The following is a 26,526-nucleotide window of genomic DNA, read 5'->3' as shown; positions in this document are numbered from 1 at the left end:
ATATATTAAATAAATATATATATATATATATATATATACAATGAAACAACACCTTTATAAGGAACTCAGGTGAATATATATATATACAGATATATAAATTAATATATAAATATATACTGCCTGCAGAAACAAATATAGAATAAAAATTCCAAAAGAGCTTTTCTCAAGAGAATAATAACTGGAGCATCGCACCTCTGGAAAGGATTTATCTGTCCAAGCGACAGACGAAACTAAAAAATTACCAAAATAATATTGTTAAGAGCTGTTGATTTTCGTTCGAAGTTGTGAGGAGTGTTGCTGTTGTAAAATAATGTTGAAAGTTTTCGCTTTATGGGATTTAGACTTTTTTATTCGATATATAAAATGATAAAACAAGATAGATTCGGATTCTGATCTTGTTCTCTCAGGAAAATGCTGTTTAAAAAATAAACACAAAAAAGAAAAAATGATTTCTCTACTTATTTTCGCAATATTCTAATGTTCGATACACATTTGTCATCGTTGTTGTTGTTTTTTGTGAGACTTTTTCTTCAAATTTATATTCAATTGCGGCGAATGAATGAAATTCGCGAACAAACATTCGCCAGGAAGATAGTTTATCAACTTAGTCGATTTATTTTGGATTGATAAAAGGAAGAGTAGATTGTGGTGAAAGTTAATATTAAAACATTTAGAATATATACAAATATCCGCAATGTACATAACATCAAAGGCACAGAAGATTGCTCAGCACCTTGCAAATGTCCGTTTGGGTGACATAAGAGTTAAGCAAGAAAATATGCTCATAAGAAAATATAGTTTAAAAAATTAATTAACCGTTGTTGTATTTTAACAATATACAGCAAAACAAAATAATATTTAACTAAAATCGAGTGATTGTAAAAAAAACATCATTTTTAATATTGCACTATTGTTACTGGTGATTTACAGTCGAGAAGCTGAAAAGTCGGTGAGGAGTGTGGTATATAATATAAGTTATTTAAAAAAAACAGGCTTCTAGATCAATGAAGAAAGTAAAGTAGGACACACCAAAATCGTTCCTTTATTCTACTTGCAATTTTAAATTCAAACGTAGTTTGATTCCACCTGTTTATGTCCGAATCATCTGCATTTCTAGACAACCATTTTAGATCTTCCTTCTTTAAACGTCGTCGACGAAGGCGAACAAGGAATCTAAAAAGTATTTCACGTTTTTTGGGATATTTGTGAGTCACCTTTGCATTTTTAAATGCGATTTACAGCTCTTTAATAAATAAATAAAAAAGATCATGTATGAGTGGAACCTTGATCTATACTTTTTACCAATGCGGTTCTAATTTAGTTTTCTACGATTTATAAAGAGAGGCCAACTCTGATTTTTACATAAAATTGGAGTTTTATCACCGTTTCCTATTATTTTTTTTTGCTATTATTATTTATTATAATAATAATAATTATTATTAATATTAATTTTCTTGTTCGATGGCTCCGGTCATTAATACAAACTTATTTATTTATTTTAAATAAATGCAATTCTCTGAAGTTAAGACAATCGTGATTGAAATCAGTCGAAAAAAAAGGCTAAGTTTTCGTTTGTAATAATTTCATTGGCTCAGGATTTGTTTTGTTACGTGATTTTTGATGAATTCATCTGGTTAACTGTTATTGTAAATAACGTTTTTCTGTCGGTCTTCAAATAAAGAAACAAAAAAAAAACAATAAAGAAATATATAAAAAAAAATTTTGTGATTATTAAAAACTTTTTAATCGCCTTAAAGTTGAAGTTTAGATGTAAAGAAATTTGTTATAGCCCGAAACTATCCTGAAAAAAGAAAGAGAAAAACTGTTAGTGGTAGCGAAAAGTTCTGTTGATTGTAATTTATAATAATGTTATTAACTAAATATCTGAGTGAAATTTAGTTAAATTTTCAATTTTTATTAAATATATCCTATTTTTTACAACTTATTTTTGTTTTATTTACAAATATTTCCTTTATTCAATTTTTTGTAAGACCATTTACTTGTTTATTTCCTCATGAATGTCCTTTATTTTTTTCACATTCATTATATTCTTATTAATTTTATCGTGAAACTTTATATATATATATATATATTTTATATTACAGAAATTTATATTTACCTCTACATATATTTTCGTTTTTACTTATTTTTTACATTGGTTTCTCTACGATTTCTGCGCGTAAGTAGTTAATTTTCCTTAACTAATTATTCATTTTTCCATTACTCGAATCAATTATTTATTAAATGAAAGAAAAAATTTTATTGATAAAATCAATCTAGAAAACGAGAATTTCGAACGTGACGTAAAAAACATCTTAACGACAAAGGATAAAACACACATGTATATATGTATATAAAACACACGTGTATATGACTATAGAATTTATATATAGAAAACCTTTTTTATAAGCTTAATGACTTTATTAGATTTAAATGTTTAGAAAATTTATTCAGAAGCGATCTTAATCTCATTGGATGTCGTGCTACTAAATAAACCCATTTCTTTTTAAAGCATATTAGATGTTCACGTGATGAATTTCGATTTTTTTTATACTAACAACTTCATCTACTTTACAGTTTTATTTATTCCGAAGCGAAGAAAAATAATTAGAAGAAAAAAACTTATTTGAAAAATCGCTATTGCTTTCGAAAGCAAGCAAATCTTTCAATTGAAATATTTTTAAAAATTAATTAACTTAGTTAAATATATAAAAGTCAATTAATTAATTATTAGACATATCAAAAAACATTTTTCAGAAAATTTCTTAGAATGAAATGCGTTAGATTTTCATTTAAAAAATTTCAAATAAAATAAGATTTACCATTAAATTTTTTTTTTTTTTTTTAGAGTTTTAGACGGATTTCCTTTGCTTTAATTAGAACGAAGAATAAAATATAAAAATATAAAATATATATAATTTATTGCACAATATATAAATTTATATTTCGCACATTTATAGCTTTAAGTTAAGGGAATAATGGACGATAAGCAGTAAGGCAATAAATAAATGATAAAATTTGGTATGTCAACCGAACATTAAAAAGACTTATGAAGAATTTAATATGAAGTCCATCGTTCTATCAAAAAAAAAAAAAAAAAATTAATTAGAAATCGTTAGGTATGAAATAAAGGTAAGTACGGAATACAAATAAAGTGTTTCAATTAAATTTCTAGTTAGTTTTTTTTTCTGTCGTTTAATTATTCGTATTTTTGTGACGTTTTTAATATTTAAATAGACCCGGAATAATTTTAAAATGCATCTATACTAAAACGAAATTGTATTAAAATGGAATTATTCCAGAGAATAGAGAAATGGTTGTCTTCAAAAACGAGTTTATTTCTTTTTGCCGTGTTTTAATTATCTGCATTACACGTGTTTAATGTTTATTTTAAATGCAAATCGCGATAGATGAGACGGTTTCGAAGCGAGTCTCTCTACCTTTACTTCCTTCTAGAATAAAACATTTTGTCAACTATTTAATAACTAAAAACTATTTTATAATTATAAAACATTTATTTCTATTATTAATTCTTAAAATTCTTTCTCTATTTTGTCTGTTAAAACGAAAATAACTTAAGAAAATTTTTACGAAAACACCTATTTTATTTTTGTATTCATTTTCTTAAAACAAATAATTAAATAAATTCTTTTAAAATTTATTAAATTATTTTATCTGCCACAATACATAAAATTACTTTTATTTTAATAAAAATAATAATTTAATTAATTATAATTTTTATTTTATATTTTAGATATATCTATTATCTGAATCTATTCATTATTATTATTCTATCCATTATCTATTCATTATTATGAAGTAAATACGGAAGCAGCATAATCAAGAAACGAACAATGTAAACATATTAATATTTAAATAGATGTATTTTTAAAATAATAATAATAATAATAATAAATGGAATTTTAACAATATATATAATATTTCTTCTTGTTTAAAGAACAATACATTAAACCACGAGTATTTTATGCTATATTTAGTTTCGAAAAATATATCTATTTATTTCTTTTAATCTTAATTAATTATCACCAGACATTGGTCTAACTTATCTCTGATCAATATCTATTTATAGTGTATAATTTCCAAAGATATGGGTCACGACTCTTTTCAAGAGCAAATAAAATTCTTTCAAAATGTTACACACTGTTCGATATTATCCAGATATACATTTAAATATCGGAATATATATTATCGATATTTTCTACAGAATAAAAAATTAGAGAAGAAAAAAATAATAATAAATCGAGTGCTGAATATATTATATAATATATATATATATTTTAATATATTTTAAATAAATATCGATTTATTCTTTAATAATCGATATTCCTAATTTTTTGGCACAAAAAGTGTAGACTATATTTAGTGAATTTTTTAAAAATATTTTTTATATTGCTCTAAACTTTTCTCAGATAGTATTAATAAGTTCTATAGTTAGAATTTGAATGATGAGATATAGTCCATTTGTTAGCATTAAATATATTCTAAATATGCTATTTTAAATGATTAAGCATTTTAAATAATGCTATTTTAAAATTTATACAAAAGTTTTAAGCTCGGTAATTATTCCGTAAAGAAAAAAAAAACATTCATAATTTATAATAATATTCTCTTATTATAAGAAATTTTGAATATTTCGAAAAGAAAAATCTTGCCAATTAATGCTTTGTTATTGCCAGCAATCGACTGACCAATCTTTATTCTATTTCGTCGCAAAGTTTTTAACACTGGCGAGGTTTATCAGAGGAAAATTTAGTGTTTATAATAATAGAAAGTACACGAATGTGTTGTATAAATTTTACGAGAGGAATGCGGCACGAACAATAAAGAAGATCTGGAAGTAAACTTTGCTACAAGTACTTCAATCGGTGTTGATGGAACCAGCAAAAATTCAAACAACCGATCGATCGTAAACAAATAAAATTGACTCCACGTCGCGAGAATCGTTTTCTTCAGCTGGACGGATCGAGTTTCCAAGAATCTTCCATACAAAGAAATTCCAAAACGTTGTCTACTTCGAGTCCACTTCTGAACGACTTTCAACGCCAACTTCGTGACGTTTTAAGAAAATGTTACGAACCGATCAATAAGAACCTTTCAGACTGATAAAAGAACTAAACTGAAACATTTTCTTTTTTTTTTAAATTATAGTCTCGTTAATTTATCCTTTCCACTAGGTTCAATGCACCTCCGAGTATACTTCGTTCGTTCATTATTTAATTATTATTAGTTAGACGGTTATATTATTCATTCCCGTACGATCCTTCTGTATAAATCTAGAAAAATATGCTATTCATAATTATTTATAGAGTCGGAGAACAAGGTTATTATATATCAAACAAACTGCCTAAGTGAGATACAATCAAAACGGGTGTACGGACATAAAAAAATATATGAAAGGTAATACGTCTCTAGATTTAGAAAATTATATCTTATTTAATTTATAAGAACGGAGATCAATAGAGGAGCCCTTAGAGAAATATTCGATGCTACATTTAAGCCAGTTAAGAGAGGAATAAAGAATTCACTGATCTCTTATTAAATTATCCTGTCAATAACAGTCTCGTTTAATTAACTATCCTGATTCTCGCTGGGTTGACTTAACATAAGATAAGTAATTACGCAAAGGACTTCTTCACGTCTTCTACAGGACAACCTACGAAAATCTACATTTTATTCTTTCTATCCCCCTTTCTCGGAAGCCCAAATCTGATTTATTTGTCGGCTATTTTAAGAATATAAAAGTTGAATATTTAAATGTAACTTATAGTTTCTTAAATCTTATCGTTTTTATTCTCTAATGATAAATATACGGCACGAAAAATGCTTAAATTTTATAAAACATTTAACCTTATCTCGATAAAATTTAAGCATTTAATCTATTTTATATTAATCTAATTTTCGATTTCGATCGACTAATGACTGTATTTAAGTATAATAATCCGGATAATAAACCATTTGCTGTATAATTATGTCAAATGCGATAATATATTGCATCAATGTTAAAGTAATGCGAAGACGTAGTTGTACTTTTAAAAAAGTCTATATTATTTTTAAAATATTCTGCACGATATTTTTGTGAAAAAAAATTAAAATTACGTGAAAATTTAAAGATAATTATATTTTAAATGATGAAATTATTAGGTCTATCAACCGTAATTAATTTATAACTGCGCTATAATAAGCAAATATCACACATTAACACGAAAAGTTTTATTTTTTTGAAAATTAATTAAGAATTTTTGGTTAATGTTACCTTAGGTAGCCAAGATGGCGGCTGGTCTCTAATTCCGGCAAGGAAACAATGGGAAGCACGTTCTAACCTATTCTAATAAATTGCCATAATTATTAGCAACCAAATTATTAGAATAGCTTAGGTTAGAACGTGCGTCCCACTGTTTCCTTGCTGGAATTAGAGACCAGCCGCCATCTTGGCTACCTAAGGTAACATTAACCGAATTTTTAAAGATAAAACTTCATAGTATTTTTAAAAAAAAGTATAAATATAAAGTTATTTCTACCGAGTAAATTACGCGGATACGTAAATTTACAGTAAAATGATTCGAAAACGTCAAATATTTATTTAAGACCGTGAATTTATATAAAAATTTATTTAAAAAAATTATATTTAAATAATAATAATTCATTGTTATTGTAACTCGATTTCTAAAACATGTTTTAAGCATAAATTTTATTAACAAGTTGCTAAAGATTATGCGATAAGTATACGAAATATATTAAATTTTAGGGTATGGATCAATTTATATACTAAAATCGCATCGTAAATTTTTATAGTAATAAAAAATTTATGGCTCAATTTCTCTTTCATCAGTTTTGTAAGCGTTATTTGTGATTTTCAAAATTGACCGGGTTTCTATTTTGTTTTAAGAGTTTCTTCTAATTTAGAACTGTGTTTTCATCAAGGTATCTTCACAAAAGGTTCCTTAAAAAAAAAAATTTATCTAAAAGTCAGTTCGGTTACCGAAAATATATTTTATAAATTGTATATAATGAAATATATCAAAAGTAAACGGTTTCTGTTAATAAATGAAAGGGACTAAAATAATTTATTAAAGTTTAATCGATTGTAATAGATCTTTGCTATAATTTACAATATAAAACATATAGTTTCTTAAATATTATCATTTTATTCTGGGAATAAGTAATTTGCTTGAAGTTACTTAAATTCTGTAAAGTTTTCTTTTATCTGTCGTAATTAAAGCTTGTATTACAATTGCTTATAATTATAAATTAATCTTTTATTTCTTATAACTTTTATTACTTTTTTTTTCATTGCACCTATTTTTGTATCGAAAATTATATTTAATAACTTTGTTATAAATTTTTATATCCTGAAATAAAATATGAGAATTTTATATTTTCCATAATCGTTAAAATTTTTACAGTATTTCTACTGTAAATAACTAGATGTAGCCATACAGAAAACTTCCTAAAATTCCAATTCTACAGAAAAGGAAAATTACAAATTGAGTGAAAATAAATTATAAATATTTGTAGTCATCCATTGCACAAAGAAATTCGGAAACGATTTAAAAAAAATAGATTGAATTTATCACCCAAATCTTTTAAATTTGGTTCTAGTAAATCTCTAAAAACTGATAATTTAACAGGAATATTTATTGTGAAAAAATCCAAGCAATCTTTTGTTAATTATTCAAATAAATTTGTTAAATTTAAATGATTTATCTATAGAAAACAACTGTAGTATTGATGTTAATGATATTAATAATAAACAATCCTGGGAAATGAAAGAATGGTAAAGTTTTAGATCAAACTAGAATATTAAAAATTTGCAATAATTTTATTCCAAAATATATAATATTATGGATTTTAATCATGATAGATTTTTAAGAAGTATTGTAATTATTTCAATTTATTTTTATAAATAATTTTTGTAACTAAATATTTTAGACTTTTCATAAAAATCCTAAAGTAATATTGGCAATAGAGCCAATTTATTATGAATTCTTAAAGGTTCATTTATATGCTTTTAAAAAGTAATCAAATTCAAATTTGCTATCATCATCATCATCATCATCAAGAAAGATAACCGAACTTTTCCATTTCCATTTATTCTTTTATATTAATAATTAAAATTTAATAAGTTTAAATGTTAAAATACCACTCTAAAAATTTAACGTTTTAATTTCATTTTCGAAGCTATTAAAATGTAATAAATGTCTTCCTCATTCCTAAATTATATCTAATTGTAGGAAATTTGTATAGCCCTTTCCGATTAGTTTTATTAATTTCAAAATTATTCAAAGAAAAACATTCTCTATTACAATTTTTAAACTTTAATTAAACGTCATTTTAAATGTTTAGAAATTTCTAAACCTCCTTCACGGAAGATGCGATAAATTGATATTAGAATTTGACATAAGAATAATTTGAAAGTAAAAAAAAAAACTACATTATATTAAAAGTAGAAACATCTATCTGCATCATAGATGTATTTTTATACCTAGAAGCACCAAAAAATGGCTTCAAAATGACAGTACTTTACGTTTCAAATATCTAGAACACAATGCCCCTCTAAGTAACCTCTTGAAAGAAGCGATTTTTATAGAACAGATGCAAAGTCTTATATGAGACGATATAGAAAAAGCATCTGCAGCTTCTCTACCGAACATACAGTTTGTCAGAAAAACAGATGTAAAGTGGAAGGTGATGAACTTTCATTTCAAGCTATACTACAATATAACAGGCCGTTTGACTTTCTCTCGCATGAATTTCACTTTATAGATTATATATCTTGTAGATTTCGACAATAGAAATATTATACTTTTTCTGAAAAATAGTTTCTACGATAATATTTTTATATTTTATTACAAATCTGTTATAAAATGACACTTATTTAATGTATAAACAGCGTGTTATTCGGTCTCAAAAACGAGATAGTTGATTAATAAATACGATTAACTTTTATTCCTATTCTAAAACATATTATATTAGTTGTTTAAATTTAAACTGAAATAATTTTTAATTACATGACAAAACGACTCCGAGATGGAAAAAGCTTCCTGTATATATATATTTCTGATTAAATCTTTTATTATAGAATATATACATAAACTTATATATCAAAGGGCAAAACTATATATGTAATTAAACTTAGAACTACGCTATAAAAACCTCGTTTAGTCTTTAATATCGGTTTTTCTCGAATATTGTAGGAGCTGCTGGAACGTTAATTTATCATCTCATAAAAACTGATTTTAAGGAGAGTGAAAAAGACGTTCGTGTTATTCGGCTCATCCAGAATGATGGGCAACAATTATTAAATAACAATATTAAAACCAGATTTCCGTAACACCCAATTTCTTTTATTGTAGCCCATTTCGTTTAGAAAATCAGCTAATTTTTGAGTTAAATTACATAAACTTGAAAGCTAAATCGTTTAAAATCGACACTACGTGGTTATTCTTGTATAAAAATATTTTCCATATTTGAATTTAATTTAACAGAGACAATGAACTATTGAGAGAATTCAATTAAATTTATGTCGTTAATAATAAATTTAAGCAGCAAAATTTATAGTCGTCGGGGTATATTTTAATATTCACTTTTTGCAGAATGATTTAGATGATAAATTTAAATGCCATTTCATTAAAATTCAACATTCGTTTAACAATTGAATAAATAATCCTAATTTTAGCAGCACTTCAAACCAATTTTCTTTATCTTGTTTTTTGCACAATTTATATAATTTACAGTGTATAAATTGTATCGGTATACCGGTAATTACTTACGCAAAATAATTTTAAAAATCTTAAATCTATAGAGCAAGATAACGAAATGGTTTCTAATTATCTCGCATAATTACAACAAAAATCCTCTTATAGTGGGTTACATTATATAAAATCACATTCGTATATCACACGTATTGCATGTACAGTTTAACGCTATACATTAAAAAAGTGTCATAAAATTACACGACTTAATAAAGATGAAAATCCACATTTAAGGTTAAATCTGTTTTAGTAGGAACGACCGAAGTAAGCATTAGTTTATGTATGAATATTCAATAACCAGGAAGTTGTAAATATATTTCGGTTTATCAAAAAAGTAACAAAAGAATCATGTTTGTATATAAAAATTTTATGGCAAGTATAGGAACTTTCCAATGAATACTTTCCATATCTTAGTGTGCCAGATATCCAGTTTTTACTACTCCGTAACTCTTACGAAAATTATACATCTCGTAACGAAAATCCGATCGATATCGATGCCATTACTGTTACAAATTACAGTCTTCGTTTTATAAATACCAACACATATATAAAATTATGCTTATAAGGAATCATTAGTGTTAAATTTTGAGTATTCCAGATACTTCACTAACGATCATTATTATGACAGGCGATGCTGTAAATCAAGAGTAATGCACAACTGCTGTGCACGTATTACAGTATTATAGACTATTAGATTACTTCCTCTAGTGAACTAGCAATTGAATCTAAAACAGTATAAAAACAGCCACATTTATTCAACTATAAAAAAGAAAATATCATAAGGTGTAATGAAAATTTACTTTTAGAATCAATTTTAAATTGTTTTGACGTTTATCAATAATTGCACTTCAACTGTCTCTATTTTTGTTAACATTTTTATTAACATAAAATTTTTTATGAATAACTTGGTCTATCAATTGTTTAACGTTCTAGCAACCGAAAGCAAATATTTTTATTGAATTAAATTAAATTTTATTAATTATATTATAAAAAAAAAATAAACTGATAAATCTAGTTTCAAACTTTTTGTACATACAGTATGTATCTAGTCCATTTTTTACATTAAGTTTTTTTTATATAAATGTATATTAAAAAATTCAAAGCTTGTATAAAACTTGTATAAAAAAAAATTGAACTAGTAGAAGAATACTCAACATTTTATTTGTATTTTATTGATTGTTTTACCGAAAAAGTTTAAAAATATCTTCATTAATATCAGGATTTTAACAACGTAAAAATAAATCACCACCAACTTTATTGAACTCTTAAAAAATTTAATATTCTTTAAGAAATTAACATTTTTTTATATTAAATTTACAATGTTTTTATAATAAATAATATAAAATATATATATATATATAAAAAAGGAAAGTGAAAATGCTTTCAAGAAATATTAAATCATTAATAAGAAAAATAAAAAAAAGCCTTATTAATTTTTTTTTAGAAAAAATTAAAATTTAAATAATTTATTGTTTTAAATTTCCATTTAATACAATACTGGTTGACAAGTCATAGTTAAAATTAAAAAGATGGAAGACTGAAAGACAATTTTTACATAAATATAAAATCTCCAGAATCAAACAATTACCCACTGTCATCAAACTTAATCAAATAATTTATTTAAAAAAAAAATGAAAAAATTTTTAAATTAAATCTTTCATCTTTAATAATTGTTTCATTTACATAAATAAAGAAAAATGTTTTTTGCTTACATTTGGTCCTTAACTCATTTAATGCATTTTTATTTGGTCTTTTATAATTATCAGGATAGTGTTTCTTCTCAAAATAGTTAAAAGAAACAGTGTTGTTTTCAAATAATTTGAAATAATTGCATTAATACAAGTTGAAATAACTTTAATCAAAGCAGTTTACTTTAATAGATTATTCTAATTGATGTGATTTAATTTATCCTGTTTTGTCAATCTTAGTAATTGCTTTTTTTCCCTTTCTTTGACCAAAATGATGTAAAAATTCCATAGCAAATTTGCAAAGAAATTAAAGCTGATGATAAATTACCATAAATCCTAAGTTTTAATTAGCATTTTCTTAGCAGAAATTCAGTCAATTTGATTTTAAATTCATTTACAAATATACATTTTATTTTCCTTTATTATTATCCTTCTGTTTCATCATCATCTGAATAATCTGTATTGTTCACAAAATAGCTATTAACTGGAGAAGTGGAATTAGCACGTTGTGAAGCTGGACTTGCTGGTGGACTACTACTAGGAGAGAGTGCTTGACGAATACGTCCTTTGCTCTCTTGCCAGAAATGATTCTGTATAAATAAATAATACTTTTGAGAATATTGAAATAAGTTTATATCTTAATGTTTATTATATATTTTCAACATTTATAAAAACTCATTATCTTGCAGAAGTCACTTTTTATTATTCAAAACACTATGAAATAATTTTTAATCTTTTAATTTAATGCTAATTTATTTTAATTAAAATAATTTTATTAATGATTTATTTACTTTATCCATAATTCCAAATTAAAATTTTATGAGTCAAAACTGTAAATGCATTAATTTTCTAGAACTTCTCGTAATATGAAATTCAGAGACAAGTAATTTTATCATCTTTAAAGTGTTTGCATTTAAATTTTATTTTCTAATTATAATTGAATATATTAATTATTTGGATGGTTTATCTTCTACAACTACTCTACAGTTGATTGTTCAGTTCTTAAATTTGTTCCAAAAGGGGCTCTTTATTACATTTTAAAAATATAAAATAAATTTATTGAAAAAATAATAATAATTATTTAAAATCATTACCCAAGAAACCAGTATTTGATTCATAAACTATTCTATAATTCTACATGTTTTTCCAAGTATGTAATCTCAGTGTGATTAATCAGTGGTATAACTACACATTTGTGCAACCTGTGCAGATGAATGAGGCCCAAAGCAGTTAGGGTTCCTGGAATCATTAAAGGCAAGACTGCTTAACAACTATACATTACCAGTAATATATTCAGATGTAATGAGCATTTACACATAAATCAATCATGTGAGAACAAGCCTGAAGTTACAGAGTTGCTAAAGTCTCATTTAGAGACATTCCATTTCATCATCTTTCTTGTCTTGATATATCATATTTGGGAACTACTAAGTGTGTTTTTGAAGATGATCCAATCTTCTCAGCAGGCACTAAAGAAAGCTGCTATCTTATTCAAAAATGGTAAATGAAATTATCCCCATCAAGAGAAAAAAAATTGACAAATTTCATATACAAGCTGTGAAATGAGCAAAATTCTTACAACATTTTGAGAGAGATATGTGGGAAAAAAGTGATTTATCACCATTCCCAATGCAATTGTTCACATTCGGGTTTTGCTTAAAGAAAAACAGAAGACTTAGTGAACCTACTTCTGATTGAAAACTATGCACTTGTATCCAACTTGCCTGATGTCTACATGTACAGCTTTCTATTATTCTTATAATGTCTTTCACTATGACTTTTGTAAAATGTTTATTCTCTAAACTAAAATTCATAAAAAACACTATTTGAGGAGTTCAATGGCAAAAGAGACTAAGCAGTTTTCCATCGAAAATTCAGAAGTGAGGAAATTAGACTTGTCCAATGCCATGCTACTGGCAATGGATGGCAAAGCAATAACTGCAATAAGTATATCCATTGCCCAAAGTCCAAAAAAGAAAAAATTAGGTGGTCAGAGTTCTTAACTGCACAACACACTGGAATGAATATAACAAATGTGACTCACGTGAACCAATTAACCCGTGTGAAAATGATTAACATTTGATTGATGAACATTTTCATAACCCCTTCTGGGCTTTTCTTCAGGCTTCTTTTTTAATTCAAAACAGGCAGGCAGTTACCATTTGATTTTATATTCGAATGTTAAAAGATTTTGAATACCTATTTTAGGGAGATTTATCTTTTGATGACATGGCAGGCTTTACCAGACAACGATATTTAATTTTCAATCATATTTAAAGGGGAACACATGTGCAGAGGTTCTCTGCATTCAAACTCATCATATTGTATGATCATATTTAAACATCTTACACATGTGCATAAGGTATTCGAAATCTCTTAACATTCGAATATAAAATCGAATGGTAACTTCTAGCCTGCTTTGAATTAAAAAGAAGCCTGAAGAAGGGGTCATGAAAACATTCGTCAATCAAATGCTAATTGGTTCATGTGAGTCACATTTGGTCAGGGTTCATCACAAAGTAAGTAGGCCTATAGTGTACTGATGTAATTTACTATTTTTAAACTGAATAAATGATTTATCACTATAATTTATGTATATTAGACTGTGTAGCAAAAAATTACAGAAAGTCCAATGTGAGCCCATTTAGGAAATGTTGCACAGGGTCCACTCATGTGTAGTTACACCTCTGGCAATAATTAAAATTATGTAATAATTGAAACAAAAATAATCAGATTTAAGTTTTGTTATTTTCTTAATTTGTCATTTAATACTTCAGCTGCAAAAAAATGATTAAATTTATATTTAAAAATTTAGAATGGTTTGAACTATTGTAATATAATATGGTCTTGTTTTATTTAGGGCTGCAAGTCAACAGTATTACATGAAACAAAATTCCATGTAAATTTGTACTCTATTCCAAGCAGTTCCAGACAATTGCCTCCACACTTACGAAATTATTTACAATTAACAGGAAAATTTTAAAACATGCAAAACATTTTACTTATATTTTTACAAATATAATGAACAACAATTCAGTTTGATTTGATGTTTCTGAATAATTTTATTATATCATACCAAGTACACTACTCTAGAAAACTATTTGCAAACCAGAGTATTTACAATACTGAGTGATATTTTAAATATGTAGAATACTAAACTGGAGAAGTACTGTTTTCTGCTTGAGAGTCAGATTCAGTGAACTAGGAATGGAATAACCTAATATTTGCAAAAATATAAATCTGTACATTAAAATTCCATGTAAAACAGAACCATACTGTACAAGTTCCTTTTCAATTATTAACTTTTTAAAACAGAATTTGATTACAGTGTGATTGCAATTTATACAAGATTTGTATTTCTGAAACAAGCAATTTAAGTGAATTTTTATTCAAGTAAAAGACCAATCATTCATTAAAAATTTTAAAGACTATATTCTACAAATGCATAAGCAGTCATCCAGATAAGAATTTTTCAAATATTTTATACAACTAAATTAAAATTAAGAAAAATTTAAGAAAATAATTAACGTACATGATGTAAAATTAAATGACTTTTGGAACAAAAGCTTATATAGTATAGCAGAGTACAACCAATAAAAAAAAATCAGATAACTTATAAATATTTACTTATTGCAATCTTTTGATCAATTTTTATAAGCTTTTTTTAATACTCCACAAGAACATATTGTATGCATAAAAACCAAATGACACATTAAGAAATATTCTTATGTCAAACTCACAAAATAAGATTGTATAGATCACAACCACACTGCATATTAAGATTAGCTTAAATAACAATTTTTATGATGAAAATTATTCTAAATTAGTTATTAATAAATATATTTTCTCATTTATATATTAAAAAAAAAAATTTACTCACTATTCTTCCATCTTTACCAAACATTTCTAAAAATGAATTAATAAAATCCCTAGACTTTTCTTCCCATTTTTGTATAATTTCATGCCGTTTCCCTTCAATTTTATCCTTCAATTCATCCATTTTATTTTGAAATAGAAACTTCTTCTCCTACAGACAAATTAAATTGTCAAAAATATATAATATACAACTTGCATAAAATTACTTTTAAAGAGTTAAAAAAATTTTTGATAAATTATCAAAATATTCAAGAAGAAATGTAATGATTTGATTACACACAATAGTGTATCTTATGATTAATTTTAATTTTTGTCGTCTCTCTACTTGAATCAGATCCATTTTCTAACTTATATTAATATTAATCTATATTGTATTAATATTATTATTATATATTTTATATATTTATATATATTTTATATTTTTATTATATATATATATATATTATTATATATATAATTATATATATTATATTAATATTACTCTATATTAATAAAAACTCCAAATGATTTACATTATAATGAAAAAATATTAAAAATACTTAATAATTACTTACAATACTCTTATTTTTTCTTCTTAATATACATTTTAAAACTGTACAACTAGCAGAGAGCATAGTTAAATTTTGAACGTTTAAATCAATTTATACATTGTACAATTTAAATTTAAGTGTTTCAGTAAATGATAAGTTTTTCAAAAATATACTTTTTTAAAATAAAAATATAAAGATATTTTTTCCATAGTTTTCTGAAGCATTTCTTAGGGGAACCAAAAAAAGAAATATCTAATATTCCCTACTTTCTAAGATTACTTACATTTAAATAGGAAACATTCATTTCTTTTGCTGTATATCCTCTTGCCAAATTACGTCGTACATAAACATCATAATCTCTAACTATTCGAGAAACTAAATCTGATGTAGAAATCCCTTCTGTACGTTGTGTAGCGACAAACATACCTCGAGCCTTGATATCTTTATAGACATCTTCTTGTTCGTCCATAGTATAGGGATAGTCATCATGTGCCACAAAATCTATCTACAATATAAAATTTATTTGTTAAATATTAGAATTAATATTAAATTGGCATTTAAAAACAGTTTTTAAATAATATTTTAAAGAAAATTTCTTTAATAAAATGTTAACAAATAATTATAATAATTATTATATCTATATCATACATTAAATAATAATTCTTATATTTTTTTTATGCCAAAAATTCCATTTTGATAATTATATTAATGATCAAATAAAGTTTATATAGAATGATCAAATGAAATAAAAATATATGTGCAGTGCAAGGAGTGATACTAAATCAAACTTTAGTGATAATGTGAGCTGTGCTTGTTGCACTACTGGGCTCGCAGAATTGCTGGGCTGGAGCTTGCATTATCAAACTTTAAATTCTATATTCATTTGATCACACAGTAAAATAATAATATTAATAAAAATTTATATTTGGTAATGTTTTCTAGCAAAATGCTTCAAAATTTAAAATGCTTTAGAAACTATTCTAAAACCCATATAGAATATCATTACATATCCATTTTTAATAGTTTAAAAAGTGTATTGATTTTTCCAGTTAAAGTTCATTTTATTGGTTTTATTAAAAATAGCAGATTAATGATTCTCAGAAATTATAATGCAAATGTGTTTCCATATTTCATATGAAATATCTGATAATACTACTTAAGTTCTTTATTTACATGATAAATGAAAAGATAGTTTATACACCAAGTTTGACAATAGTAAGTCAGATTTGCTGATATGACCAGAAAATCCCATATTTCTGGATCACTGATTGAAGACATATTACAACAAAAGAATTTAATATATTAAATCTCCCAAACAATACAGTTTACCATGTAACACAGTTAATGATTCTTCTTAACAAAAACACCAAACTTAATAGACATTTACTATGGTTATTGAGAACATGACATGCATTTTCAAATCATTAATTATATTGGAAAAACTCTAAATTCATGTGATTAAATATCATCAATTTATTAATTTTATTTTACATATATAGTAAGACCCTGCTTAACGTTGATTTGATATAACACATTATTATACAAATTAATATAAAAATAACATAAAATTAAAGTAAAATTTGTTTATTTTTGGTCGCGTGTTCACCTATCCCTATTTACTCTATGTTAAAATGACTTTGTTTAATGCTGTTTCGTTTAACGCTTTGTTGTCTAGGAATGTAACCCCCGCATTAAGCAGGGTCTTACTGTATAACATTTTCATCTTAATATCAAATAATCAACCAACTTAATAAGTTATCGACCAATCAAATGAATATTTTTATAAATAAAACTTATTCAATTAAGATATTCTATTCTGTTTCTCTTTTAAGAAATTCTTTGTTAGCAAAATTGTAAATAGCTACAATTTAAAAAATTTCATATTTTTAAAATCTGAAATTCTTGTTTTATGTAACTCAAAGTTAAATCACTCTATAAATGTAATATTTAGGATAACATAATAGTATTACATAAAGCTAATTATCCAGAAAAATATTGGTTTTATTTATCCAGAATTCAAATCATTACCGTTATTTATTTATTAATTTTAATTATAAAAAGAAAAAAATGAACAAAGTCATTGACTTTTATCAGCTTTAAATATTAAATATAATTATATTAAAGCTAACTTTTTATTCTTTTGACTTTGCTTTTCACAGTTTATATTTAAATAAAATATGATAATCCCATGATTAATGTGGTTAATGCATCTTACAAAAACAGCATATTAATCAAAATTACTCTAATGTTTATTGCTTACAATATTCATTGAATTAATCTCATAACTTTCAAAATCTTTGTTACCTTTGTGACTTCTTTACTATATATGATGGGAACATAAATTAAAATAATGATTAAATTTCATATAGCAAAGGTTGTCAGATATCTGAGTAACTTCAAAGTCAATGCTTTAATTTGGCAACAATTATTACTTAATTATTAATATCTTAAGTTAATGAATTTTGAAGTTTTTAATTATTACACTCACCTACATAATAATAAAAATCTGGAATTAGAGTCCCAAGTCTAATAGATTCAATTTATTTAAGTAACAAATTCATTAGATTATCAAAAATATAGCTTAAAAAGAAAGGTCATGTCATCATTGAATGTTATTCACTTCCATGTTCTGGAATAAAGAGTGATTATTTCAACAAACTCTGTCTTCATTTTTTGATTTTTATTAATAAAAATATTGGTAAAAACTTCAATTATAAAATATTAAAATATCAAAAGAATGTAGTTCCACAAACATTCAACCTATGATTTTGCTTGTCAACAATTTTTTCTACAGTTAAGTATAGTTTTCTATAAGACTGATTTTAAATTATTTAGCCATAAACTTGGCCATATGGCAAATTTGTATTGTCTAAAAGTTGTCATCCAAGTCAATCGGTAGCTTAAAAATATGAATCTACCCTAAAAAATAACATTATAATAACTGCATTTCGTTTACATTAATCTAATGCGCATAGGAAATACTTCATATTTTCTTAATGTATTATTTTACAGTATGTATAACAATTTACAAAAGTAAATGCGACATTCAAAAAATAAATTAAAAATCCAGGTTTTGAATGTCAAATTTATTTTTATAAAGCATTAAAGCATTAAAATAATTCATGTTTAAGGAAATGAAGTGTTAGTTGCATAATAACGTTTCATTTTCTTAAACATTATTTTAATGCTGTAATAAAACAAAAAAATTATGCACTTCATATAAATATTTACAATAATATAATTTTAACATTACTACTAATACTACTACATAGTTAATACTACTACTAAGTTATATATTCTATACTCCACACTACCATAATTATACTGAATTTTGATTACTTAAATTCCAAGGTAAGTAGAATTCAGTATAATTACTAGGATATCTTAATGAACCATCAATATTGCAAACTTTTTGAAAATTACATTTACCTTATGTTTTTGCAAAAATTCATCATCTAATACCCATGGTGCATCTTTAACAACTTCATCCACATAACGACAATGACAAACTGCTTCATACCTTTCTTCATCAGTCATTACTGTTTTACCTTTATGTCTATGTGTTAATTGATCACTACACACTATAATATAAATAAACATTTTTAAATCATCATTTAACTATAATTGTTATTTACAGATTAATAAAATTATTAATGTTAAATGCTAATATTTATTAATTTTAAAGTTATAAAATAAAATTTTAACTGGTATAGCTTTATACGTTTACTAACAATGCTGAAACCTACAAATATTTGGAAACATATATATTTAAAATCCATAATGCATTAGTTTGTTACTCTCTCTTTATTCATATTTGAATTGTATATGATTAATTTAAAATAAATAAAACAATATACACATTTAAACTTAGTTTGAAAAGAAAAATAATTCACTATAAATTTTTAATATTTTTTTCATCAATAGAAATAAATTTATAATCATTTATATAGTCAATAATTATTTTATAAATTTCAGTAAAATTATTTAATAATTTTTGTTATTAAATAAATCATATTATAATAAATATTTATTTACATATCATCATTATATAGAGAACTTTCTAGTAAAAAAATTCTATTCCTTAAGTACAAAAATTGTTGAAACATTGTGATATAAAAATTACCAGCAAAGAATCACAAGTTTGTATGGAAGATTCATGGCTTTACAGGTATGTATTTGTGCATTTGTACAAAGTCTTGTGTCTTGAAATTCATAATAGCCATGAATTTTTATTTGCACTTGGTCCCAAAATGTTGAACTGGCAATGCTAAACAATTTAAGTTATACTTCTACAAAGTGTGAACCAGCAGTATTGTACAATGTATACAGTACACAGAACTATCAGAAGGCTGATGGTACCAGAAATGATGATGATGAATAACTTATGACTTTAGTTCCTACATGTTTTTGCTGCTTCCTTACACAGTCTTGCATTAACATGGTATAAGAAAAAACATTCTTTCTGGCTTTACTTGCAAATGTGTATCTTGAATGCTCTTGTAAGGTTTTACACTATTTCACTGAATTGTTTTTTTCTTTGCCAGATTGCTTCTTTGTTTAGAATAACAAAGATGAGTTCACATTTGAACTTGACTGTTATGCAATACAACAACAAACAGACTGCACATAAAAAATACATATTTCTGGCTACGCTCATGGTTATTTGTTTATCTTCATAATTCAAAAAATATTGCAGTAGGAAAGCTCATTTATCAATCAATCCTAGTAAGAATGAAAGAAGGATGACTACCTGTTATTTCATTTATCTTTGTACAATACTTTATACAAAAATAAAAAATGTAATTAAAAAATTATTTTTTATATTGTTTTAGAAGATTATATTTATATAATAGTCTAAACCTAATTTTCTGGTTCCTTAATTTTTATAGATTTAACAGATCTATTACCTATCATTACATGATCAAATAAAACATGCAAAACAAGTTCCATGAGAAGACTAAATTTGAATGAATTCACACCACATTATTTAAGATCAGAAAACTAATTTAAAATTAATATTTTAAAAATAAATCTTTTAATAAATTTTCAAAATAACTTACCACCCACTATTAAATATATAGTTGCATTAGTAAAGGCATTTTTTGCTTGTAATAGCTGTCTTGCATGACCCTGATGAAATAAATCATATATTCCATCAGCATACATTCTAATTGGTCTTGGAGCTGTAAAAAAAACATAACATATTTTATAATATTATTGATTTTTTTGATAAAATTCAAAACTACTAAACAAACAAAAAATTAATACAATTTTGATAATTCCTGTTTACCTTATTTTCTAAAAAATATCAAATAAAAAGAATTTAAACTAGAATATGCAATCAAAATTAAAATACATAACAAAACAGAATTATGAAAAACTTTTCATTAATATAAAAACTGCTATTAAAACATTCATAAACATTTTGTTTGCTTAGTTTTCATGTTATTACAACATCAAAAATTGAAAATATATCAACATTTATTAAATATAAATAAACTTTATTTAATTTATAAACAGAAAATTGTCAAAAAATAATATTGCACAGCCCTGAAAGTAATAAATCCTCTTAACTCCGAGTTTTGATTATTATAAACAACGGGCTGCGAGTGACTTTTTCTGTGAACCTTTCATTTGTGCAGCGAAGTGGTGAATTACTGTTTATTTGATTAACTTATTATTAAACAAGTTTAAACTAACACTAACTAAGTGAAGGTAAAGGAAAAAGCAATAATACAAAAAAATAATAATATGCAAAGATCTCCAGTCAAGCGTGGAAGACCTCCACTGACCAGAACGAGGACAGAGAACAAACAAGCTCAACCAAGCACTTCAAGCTCCAAACTCATTACGGATTACGGAACACAACCGAAAAGTGATTCACAAGAAGGAACAAAAGAATTCTCGAATCAAAATATGGAACCTGGTCAGCAGAATTCATTAGGCTCAACAGGTGAGTCACCTAATATTAATTCAAGCCTTCTTACTAATCCAGTAAGTCAACTTGACACTACAACTGCACTTCTATGGACTAAAATATCAGATTTAATAAATGCTTCAAATGATAAACTGTTAGAACAAATGGTCTATATAAAAGAAGACGTAGAACGAATACGTCAAGATATACGTGAGACTAAGGAAAGACAGATATATATGGAGGAAGAAATTAAAAATATAAAACAACAACTAGAAAATCAAAAAAGTGAAAATGAACTAACGCAATTTAAAATAGACTCTTTAATTAATGATTATAATTATAAAAAAATAATTGTATACAAATATCCAAGCTCGAAATCCATATCTACGTTAGAAGTATATAACTTTATGACTAATGTACTAAACATTCACGATATAGCCCAAACTGAGATAACAGAAACAAACTTAATAACTAAGAAACCTAATACAACAGTAAGAATAACATTCAGCAATAAGCAACTTCGTGATAAATTTTTCTATACCTTTATTCAAAAGAAACAACAAAAAAACGCATTAGAAGAATGGGAAGATATGCAAATATCCCCAGATTTGACTAAAAACTCAAGGATAAGAAAGAAAAATTTACTCCCAATACTTCATGAATTACGAAAACAAAAAGACCAAGTTAAACTCCGTAATGATATATTAACGATTAACCAAGAAAAAATAACATATAGCCTAAAATTGAGCAAATTGGTTTATGTAAATAATTTTCGTCCTTATAGTAATCAAATAAATACAGACAGTTGATATCATGTTAAGCAAAAATATACGCAACATAACAAAGTCATAAAGAATAATCAAATAATTTCCATTGCTAACTGGAATGGCCAAGGAATAAAAAATAAAACGTCACTAATAAATAATTTTTGTGTTAAATACGATCCGGATATTTTAGCAATTACTGAAACTTGGATTACTTCGAATTTGTATTATAAAACAAAATTTTTTAATAACTTTATAGTGGAATCGATTCAAGCACAAAAACCTACAGGTCCAGGCCGTCCAAGTGGAGGTATATGTATCCTTATAAAAAAGAACCTTGGTAAAATAATTGACATAAAAAAATTCAACAATTATATGCTACTTCTTATCTCATTACAGAAGCCTACTTTGGTAAATAAAACGAATAATTTAATAACATTATTAATTGCTTATATTCTGCCTGATGATCTAAGTACTTTAAAAAATATGTTTAAAACATTAGAAAGTTGGAGTCATATTTCTCCGCTCATTTTGGTAGTGGGAGATTTTAATGCAAGGATTGGTGAGTTAATAGATTCAAAATATAAAGGTGCCAATTTCAATATATCTAATAAACGTCTTTCGAAAGATAAACAAACCAACAGATTGGGTAAAAACTTTATCGAGTTGCTAACAGAACACAGATTGTTTCTTCTTAACGGCAGAATTCAACAGGATATTCCAGCTGAACATACTTGCTTGACCAATACGGGTGCTTCGACCATAGATTTCACAATATGCTCTGAATTATTCTTAGATTGTTGTGTAGAATTTCAGACTACGAATTTTGATATTTCAGATCATTTTCCTACAATAGCAAAATTCCGTTTATTTCCTTTTGAGAATTCGGATTATATATATAACAACAACTTCAAGATAAAGTACAAATTGGCTAGTTATGAGTCCGAAATTGGAAATCGGTTTAAAAATATGCTAGAAGTAACTAATAATAACTGTGAAGAGGTATACAAAATAATGATGAATATCATGAATGATTATATAATATCAAACAAGGATAACAAATACGCGCAAAATAAAAATAAAAAAATCTGGTATGATTCAGATTGTTACAAAGAAAAACGGCGAAAGCAACAAGATTTAAAAATTTACAGGCAAAATCCTAATAAAGAAAATTTGATTAATTACAAAAACTCCAAACGAATCTACAATAACTTAATTAAGACGAAAAAGAAAAACTACTTTTGTAGAATTGAATCAAATTTAATAAATAATAGTAATAATAGCAAAATATTTTGGAATACTATCCGAAAATTTCGACCAAAAGCTAATCTAGGAGATATTAACATTTGTATAAGATTCGAAACTTGGAAGAAATTTTATCAAAGCTTCATTATAAAAAATTTAAAAGTTCCAATGGAAAGAAATATTAATTATTATGATGATTATTTAAACGCTGACTTGACTATGAATGAACTCGACGAAGTAATTCAAAAAACAAAAAACAATACTACCCCAGGGGATGATAACATACCAACCAAATTCTTAAAAATGCTACCAACGGAATCTAAAATAAAATTATTGAAAATATTCAATGCTATGTACAGCACATTGTCCTATCCTGAATCTTGGAATTCCATAATCATGACGATGATCTATAAAAAGGGAGACCAGATGGCTCCAGAAAACTATAGACCTATAGCTTTGTTATCTACACTTAGAAAATGTTTTACATCGATACTTGCAAAAAAATTTCAAAATTGGATCAAAATCAACGAGTTAGAAGCAGAATTTCAGTTTGCTTATACAAAAAATAAAGGCACCGAATTTGCGATATTTACTTTGCTAATGATTATTCAAATATATCTCGTAAAAAAACATAGAAAAGTGTATGCTGCTTTTATAGATATTAAAAAGGCATTCGATTCAGTATATGTACCTTTTTTACAACAAAAACTTAAGGAGAGTGGTGCTAGTTCTCAATTTACAGGAACAATATCAATATTATTTCAAAATTATAAAATAAAGATCAAGCACGGTAAAAACATTCTTCCACCATTAACGCATTCACGTGGTATTCTTCAAGGAGATCCATTATCTCCACATTTATTTAACTTTTATTTGAAAGATATAGATCATCTTTTTTCTGAAGTAAACGATGGTATACTCATAGGCAATAAAGCATTTCATTATATTCTCTTTGCTGATGACTTGGTTGTGGTAGCACCGACAAAAATTTCTCTCCAAAGGAAAATCAATCAATTAAATTCGCATTTTAAGTCTAAATATTTAGCAGTTAATCCAAGTAAAACTAAAATAATTATTTTTCGGAACAACAGTAAAATATCTGTTAACGAAACAAAAATTTATCATGAAAATATCCTGCTACAAACTGTCAATGAGATAAATTACCTAGGAATTAATTTTGACTGGAACTTAACATTTAAATCGCACATTTCTAAACTTAACAATAAAGTCAATCAAGCAATCGATAATCTTTTGTTTTTATGCAGCAAATTGAAAACTTCTGACTTAAGAATACACATGAAACTTTACAATTCGATTATTAATCCAATGATATTCTATGCCAGTCCCATTTGGAGCTTGGATTATCTCTACAAATTAGAACGATTCCATATTTACTATCTACGCAGATTATTTCAGTTAGAACGGACAATACCCGGATATGCACTACGTCATGAAACCAATCGTATATGGTCTTTCCCGTTCATATTAAAACGAATCATTAAATTTTATTACAGACTCAAATTCAATAGTGACAACAATTTGATTGCTCTATATCATGAAAACATCAAGCAAAGTAAACTTCAAAAAAATAAACAGCTATGGCATAACAAATTAAAAACTATCTTCAACTCTTTTGGAGTATCAGAACTACTATTTCAAGATAACATTCAAGATTGGAAAACAGGCTACTCACTACTTTTAAACTCAGCTATGGCACAATCCATAAACAAAGATCAGTTCTCATTACATAGCAGTAAATATCATTCGTGGTACTTAGATATATTTAAAATACCATCAGTTCAATCATATATGTTGTATTCGGTAAACTTGAATGTAAAACGCTTTATAGCACAACTTCGTTTAAATAAAAATTCGCTGTATGTTAACAACACTTACATAAGCTTATCAACAAAATGTTTCTTATGTAACTCCGATGATTCAACACCTTATCATTTAATATTAAAATGTCCAAAATTAAATGATATTCGTGAACACTATGACATAACTCGAACTTATAAATGCAATTCGCTAATAGAATTGTTAAAAAACTTCAACAAAATGGGTAAAAAAGACTTATATAAAATTTATAACTATTTTTGTAAAATAATCGACATTTATAAAAACAAAACAAACTAACACTAATGAAGAATTAAAACATGTTATTATTAATGAAATAGAACAATAAAATTGTAAGATTCAAATTAGTGTTTGGATGTATTACAACAGTGCAAAAATATGAAAATATATCAACATGTATTAAATATAAATAAACTTTATTTAATTTATAAACAGAAAATTGTCAAAAAATAATATTGCACAGCCCTGAAAGTAATAAATCCTCTTAACTCCGAGTTTTGATTATTATAAACAACAACTTATAACAATTATTCACATTTGTTTAACTTATTTGTTTAAAAGCACTGATAGTCTGTTTCAAAAAATATTAAATTCATTAAAAATTCTTATTTATTTTTGAATATTCTGGAATTCATATTTTAGTTGAGCTAATTATGAATCATTTATTAATAATCAGGTAAAAAAGAGTACTATAGATAAGCACATTAATTTAACAGCAAATAAGAATCTATTATTACATTTAAAAAGAGTAAATGAAAGTTATATGATACTCAAATTTACATATAGGTGTAATTAATTCTATATCTTAAGCAATCTACATGCCAAGTTAGAGTTTTATATTATCAGTTATATGTAGAATGAACTATAGGTATCTAC

At 25.3% G+C, this 26,526-nt stretch overlaps 1 protein-coding gene across 2 annotated transcripts in view; it reads right to left on the bottom strand.

Annotated features, from left to right (window-relative positions):
- Positions 1-11,398: 11,398 nt before the first annotated feature.
- Positions 11,399-26,526, bottom strand: part of LOC136979363 (choline-phosphate cytidylyltransferase B-like) — a 50,690-nt gene continuing 35,562 nt past the window's right edge. For both annotated transcript variants that reach the window (XM_067275308.1, XM_067275315.1), the window contains 5 exons: positions 20,928-21,050; positions 19,297-19,448; positions 16,151-16,372; positions 15,342-15,488; positions 11,399-12,051 (listed from right to left, as the gene is read on the bottom strand). In XM_067275308.1, the coding sequence (XP_067131409.1) occupies positions 11,887-12,051; positions 15,342-15,488; positions 16,151-16,372; positions 19,297-19,448; positions 20,928-21,050 (809 nt within the window). In that variant the 3' untranslated portion in view covers positions 11,399-11,886. The remainder of the gene's footprint in view (positions 12,052-15,341; positions 15,489-16,150; positions 16,373-19,296; positions 19,449-20,927; positions 21,051-26,526) is intronic.

This window comes from Centruroides vittatus, unplaced genomic scaffold (genome assembly GCF_030686945.1).
Source record: "Centruroides vittatus isolate TY-2023 unplaced genomic scaffold, ASM3068694v2 contig_1154, whole genome shotgun sequence".
Taxonomy (NCBI): Eukaryota; Metazoa; Arthropoda; class Arachnida; order Scorpiones; family Buthidae; genus Centruroides; species Centruroides vittatus.
The sequence above is the reverse complement of the archived record's forward strand: the minus strand, read 5'-3'. Positions and strand labels throughout refer to the sequence as shown.